The sequence below is a fragment of the Echinops telfairi genome, unplaced genomic scaffold (assembly GCF_000313985.2).
Source record: "Echinops telfairi isolate 266 unplaced genomic scaffold, ASM31398v2 ScPeMD7_7409;HRSCAF=8447, whole genome shotgun sequence".
NCBI lineage: Eukaryota > Metazoa > Chordata > Mammalia > Afrosoricida > Tenrecidae > Echinops > Echinops telfairi.
Genome location: NW_022111309.1, coordinates 17756037 through 17761247, shown reverse-complemented (window position 1 = coordinate 17761247; position 5211 = coordinate 17756037). Strand labels below are relative to the sequence as shown.

General features: G+C 43.7%; 1 protein-coding gene across 1 annotated transcript in view; it reads right to left on the bottom strand.

Moving 5' to 3' along the window:
* Nucleotides 1–5211, bottom strand: part of WDR93 (WD repeat domain 93) — a 59763-nt gene that overhangs the window by 41626 nt on the left and 12926 nt on the right. Inside the window, exons 3-4 of the mRNA XM_013006479.2 lie at nucleotides 4933–5125; nucleotides 518–582 (exon numbers count right to left, since the gene is read on the bottom strand). Of these exons, the coding sequence (XP_012861933.2) occupies nucleotides 518–582; nucleotides 4933–5125 (258 nt within the window). The remainder of the gene's footprint in view (nucleotides 1–517; nucleotides 583–4932; nucleotides 5126–5211) is intronic.

The window sequence follows — 5211 nt, the reverse complement described above, 5'->3', positions numbered from 1 at the left end:
GATCAGTGTTCTTTGGGGAAGGTGTGGGAAACACTTCCTAGAAATGATGTTCAATATGGTGGTGCCTAAAAGATGGGATTGCTCCTTTTGGGGAAGCATCTCAGAGGAGGACATGCCTAAGTTGCTCTTGGAGGATGGGAAGGGTTTAACAGGCACACAGGATAGGAGTAGAAGGCAAGGGTAGGCTAGTATTCCAAGCAGAGGGACAGCACAGGCAAGGGCCCAGGTATGAAACAACCTACAAGGCTTGAGGATTTGGGGGGGGGGGTAGTTATTAGATGCTGGTCTGGACTGGAGTCCCTTGGTCATGACAGCAGGGCAAATAACTCCAGAGCACTTGGCATGTTCCTTCTGACGGTGAGGCTTCTTTAACTGCATCCTTCGGAGGACGCTTTCTGACCCAGAAGCCTCTCTTCCTTTTCACCCTAGGGCAGCTCTCATCACCTCTATGTTAACACTAAATGTAACATGCCACAGCATCTAGCCCAGTCTGATGGGAAAAAGCATAGGCACTCACCACTTCATTGATGGCCTTGATTAGGAAAAGGACTTGCTTATAAAAATAAAATAGTCGAATGATACCTGAAAGAGAAACACAAGTGAAAATGGAAGACAAATATATGAAGCAAGTGTTACATTACTTTTGAAGTTCATGCACTCATGTTGAGGCAAACTAACCAAAGCAACTCCATTTTGTTGGCTGTTCGATGACCTGCCCACTTCCCCCTCCTGTCTCGGAAAGCCCTGCTAGTGATTGATTTCAGAAACTACTCATGTGTACCCAGAATCAAGCCATTGTAATCAATCCTGTTATTCTTTAATATTGTTCCCTTTTTTACTGTTTCACTTTGTTATTTTTGGTAGTTTTTGTTGTTGTTTGATTTTTTATGTTTTCTGCATATGAAATCCAGGACAGGTAAATCTACAGAGACAGTAACTCATTAACGATGTATTAGGGGCATGGCAGGAAAAGTTGGGAGGAAATGAGTGCAAGGAAGAAGAAATTGTTCTAAAACTGATTGTGAAGATGACAATACAACTCTTCTTAATATGACTGAACTATTGAATTGTATTACATATGAATTATAGGCCCATAAAAACTTTTTAAAAAAAGAAAGAAAATATGGCTGATACCAAGGGCTCAAATAGAAAATGATGATGGCAACATAAGTACAAATATGTTTGATACAGTTGATGTATAGAATGTCAGAAGAGCTGTAAGGGCCTCCAATAAAATGATTTTTAAAAGAAAAAAAATATTGTTCCCTTTTGATGTTGTAACCAAGATGTTATCATTAACCTTACTATTCTTATTGTTAACCAGTGTGGGGGTATAAGGCCAGCCCCCCACAACTAATTGTAGGTTCAATAGGCGCAATTATACGGTTGAGATATATATAAATGTTACAATAAAGTCATCGGGAGCATGAGAGATTGAAATAATGGGGTCAGACACATTTCATGGTAGCATGCTCACCTCCTGCATGGCCATGATCTCAACAGCCATGTCCGCACACAGCGTGGGCCAAGGTGAGGTGGCGCGGAGAGGTGGGGCAGAGACAGCCTGCTGGCCAGAGAGAGCCAGCCCGGGTTGAAGACACCGTTTATTGCTAACCAAGGGTTATATCTACTTAGGGGGTGTGTGATTATAGGTAACCACACGGGAAGGGGCATTACAATAGGCATACAAGCAATAGGAGGGAGATATACAATGGACATAGGTGTAACAGGAAGGGGATGAGCTAGGGCTGTGCACATAAGAAGGGGAGGAACTAGAGGCATACATGTGACAAGTGGGTGGGCCCTAGATTCATGATGGCGGCCTAACCTTGGTCACCCTTGGGTGGGCTTGACTTCTCTGGGGTCTACTACAAGGAAACAGTCAACTACTAGCCTTATGAGAAGGGAGGGGTTCCTACTTGTGGGATAAACAGTGGTGACTGCTTGCTGTACATGGCTGATAAGCCTTAGGGAGAATGACCCCTAACCTACTTCTGTTGACCTCCAAGTGTATAGTCATCTGCCACGTGCAGCAAGCAGCTAAGTTTGGTATATATTTGCGGGAGACAACTTGGGAGAAATCTTTCTGTTTCCCACACACCAGGATGTTATAATCAATCCTGCTATTGCAGTTTGACAAATGTACCCTGCAACACTCACTTACTCTAAAGAATATTAACATCCATTTTGCTATTTTTTGCTTCTGTCACCCCCATTCGTTTCAAAGGAACGTCCCTGATAAACGAGCCAAATGATCTTTGCAATCTTTTCCTCTATAAGCTGGTTAGTAATTTCTTTTGCTGCTACTGATTTAGGGAAATGCTTTTAGTTTCCTGGTGGCCCAGCTAGCTGAATAAAAGACTCTTCTGAATTTTCAAGACATTATAGTGGCTGTCATTCATTTGAACCCACAACAATAGCTCCTTCGCAGCCCTCCACTGCCCGAGGTCATCTTGCACTCTCGGCTTGCTTCTGTGCCTCACTTCAGATGCTCAGGTTCCTGTTTCTCCTGAGGCCTCTTCACCCACCCTAGGCCTACCCTCCTCTCCTTGAGGACGCCTGTAAACGCCCCAGCCACCCCAATCTGCCCCTGGACGTCCATCTACCTGCCCTGGCATATCATCCTGCACGGCTCTGCATAGGAATCCAATTGTTTCATAGATTCTTTGAGCTCATTTTTCTCTGTACAGGCTTTGCCTTCATCATCATCATACTGACATGAAGCCAACAAAATACAGCACAATGTGATAAGTGAGATTGTTTGTTTAGGTCAAACTCCTCCTGAATATCAACATTTCCACTCAGATATCCTCAAAGTACCTCAAATCTGTGCATATTCAAAGTGAAACTGTTCAACTCATGGACCCCTGAAACCCTATTTTTGAAGGATTGCTAACAGGGAAAGCAGCAAACGGTTTCTGCCGTTATTGCTCCACCAAACATACATTTTGCCACTCACCAAATTGATTCATCACATTTGTCTTTTCATCTTTTTTTTTGCATGTGTTTCCTGATTTTATTTATTTATTTATTAATGGTTTTATTAGGGGCTCATACAACTCTTATCACAATCCATACATACATCAATTGTGTAAAGCACATTTGTACATTCATTGCCCTCATCATTCTCAAAGTCTTTTCATCTTTTAAAGCACTTCTAATTTTGAACTAATATGGGTAGTCCAAATCCACCCAGTAGCCGATGGAAGAAACACCTGGCAATCTTTGGTGAAGATGTCAGTCAAGAGAACCTATGCATAGACATAGTTCCACCGTCATCGGGCTCGTTATGATTTGGAACAGACTCATGGCCTGAAACAGCCACCGCTGTAGACTTACTGAAAACATGTTTTTAAAAACTCAGCTCAACAAGCTCCTTTGTTCCTCACTACTCTTCCCCAAGTGTTAATATTTTACACAATGATAGTATAATTTTCCTTCTCGTTTTAACTGCCGCTGCTTTGGTGTGGACTCTTGGAAATTCCTCTTTGATGAATACAATAGTTCTTTCTTCCTAGCCTCTCTGCCTCGTACTTTGACTTTCTAAACTCTTGCAGGGTGCCATGTCCCTCCCTCTCTAGCTTCATGTTCTTCAGTGTGCCCCTGCTGGTTCTGCAGAATCTTCTGCTTAGAGAAATATGTGCTGTAATAGCGGCTCACCATAACAACAGGCACTTTCTGCTCCTTGGGTCGAAATAGTGCCAGCTCCCCAACCCCCAGCTTCCTGGCCAATGCTGATACTTGCCTTTTGATCTTCAACAAGTCTATAAGTTCCCCACGTTCAAAGACAGTAGTCTGGGTCACCCAGAACCACAGAGGCTTCTTTTTTCAAACATAACCACAGGCCAGAGGGGGCCCTGCTACCAGGTATATAAGGAGGAAGCTGTCTGTCTGCAGTCCCTCGGTTTGGTTAGGTCGACCTGCCCAGTGTTTGGAGCCCTTCTCTGTGCCTGTGCCACATTCTGCTTCATCAGGAGGCAGGCCCACCCTCTGCACCAGCCCTTGCTGCTGCTTGTGCTCTTTTAGTATCTGGGGATAAGCAATAGCACCCGCTCACCAACGTAGGCCACTGTTTATGGTATTCTGTAGCACAGTATAGGGGCAGGACTCCTTCTCAGGCTGAGAAAAGCAAGCCCGGGCTTATGTGAAGGCAGGATTGATGAGTGGGGCTGCACTGTCTAGTTTTGTTCTTGTCTGTGCCACTTACTCTCTGCAGTACCTCAAGTAAGTTGCTGAACCTCTTTGCCTCAGTTGCACTTTCTGAAAATTAGGAGTAATACATTGTACTTACTTCCTAGGGTAGAAGTAAGGACAAAATGGGCTAACTTGGGAAACTTCAGAGTAGTGCCTTACTTGCTACACAATTGTTATTTTATGAACAGGGAGCACTCTCCAAGCCTGGCCCCACTACACCTGAAACCCAAACTAAAATACCAAACCCACAGCCATTGGGTGGAACCCAACTCATAGCCACCTTACATAGAGTTTCCCAGGCTGCTAATCTTTATGGGAACAAAATAACCTCATCTTTCTCCCAAGAGCAGCTGGAGGGCTTGAACCACTGGCCTTGGTATTCGTAGTTCGATGCTTACCTGACAATGCCATCAGATGTCCTTAACTCACACCTAGAAAGGAGATTAAATTGAACAACAACCTCAACCCTTATATTCTTTTCTTCTCTATTATGCCACCAAACAAAATTAACCGGCTGCCACTGAATGAATTCCAACTCATAGCAACACTCGAGGACAGTGTAAAACCCTTTTTGGAAGTAGACTGCCACACCTTTCTCCCGCAGAGCCAATTGATGAGTTTGAACTGCTGACCTCTTGGTTGGCATCTGAGCATTTTAACCACTGTGCCACCAGGGTTCTTCTACATGCTCGCAGGCATCTGTAAATTAGGCTAAAAGGGAAAGTGAAGAACAAGTACCCATTTCATCCAATGGAGCAATAAGTATTTCATTCCCCATATCTGTGACTGAGATGGACGTGACATCAACTTTTAGCTTCTCCCAAGCACATATTTGTGTCGCTTTGCACACATTATACACCGAGAATCCTTTGGCTCCTCCAATAAACAGATAGTCTTTGCAAATAGCCATGCAAGTTGGCATTGTGCTGAGCTGGGAAGACAAAAACAAACAAACAAACAAACAAGGATGATTTTCAGTTGCCATGGTTTTTAACCAACAGTGGTATACTTTCTTTC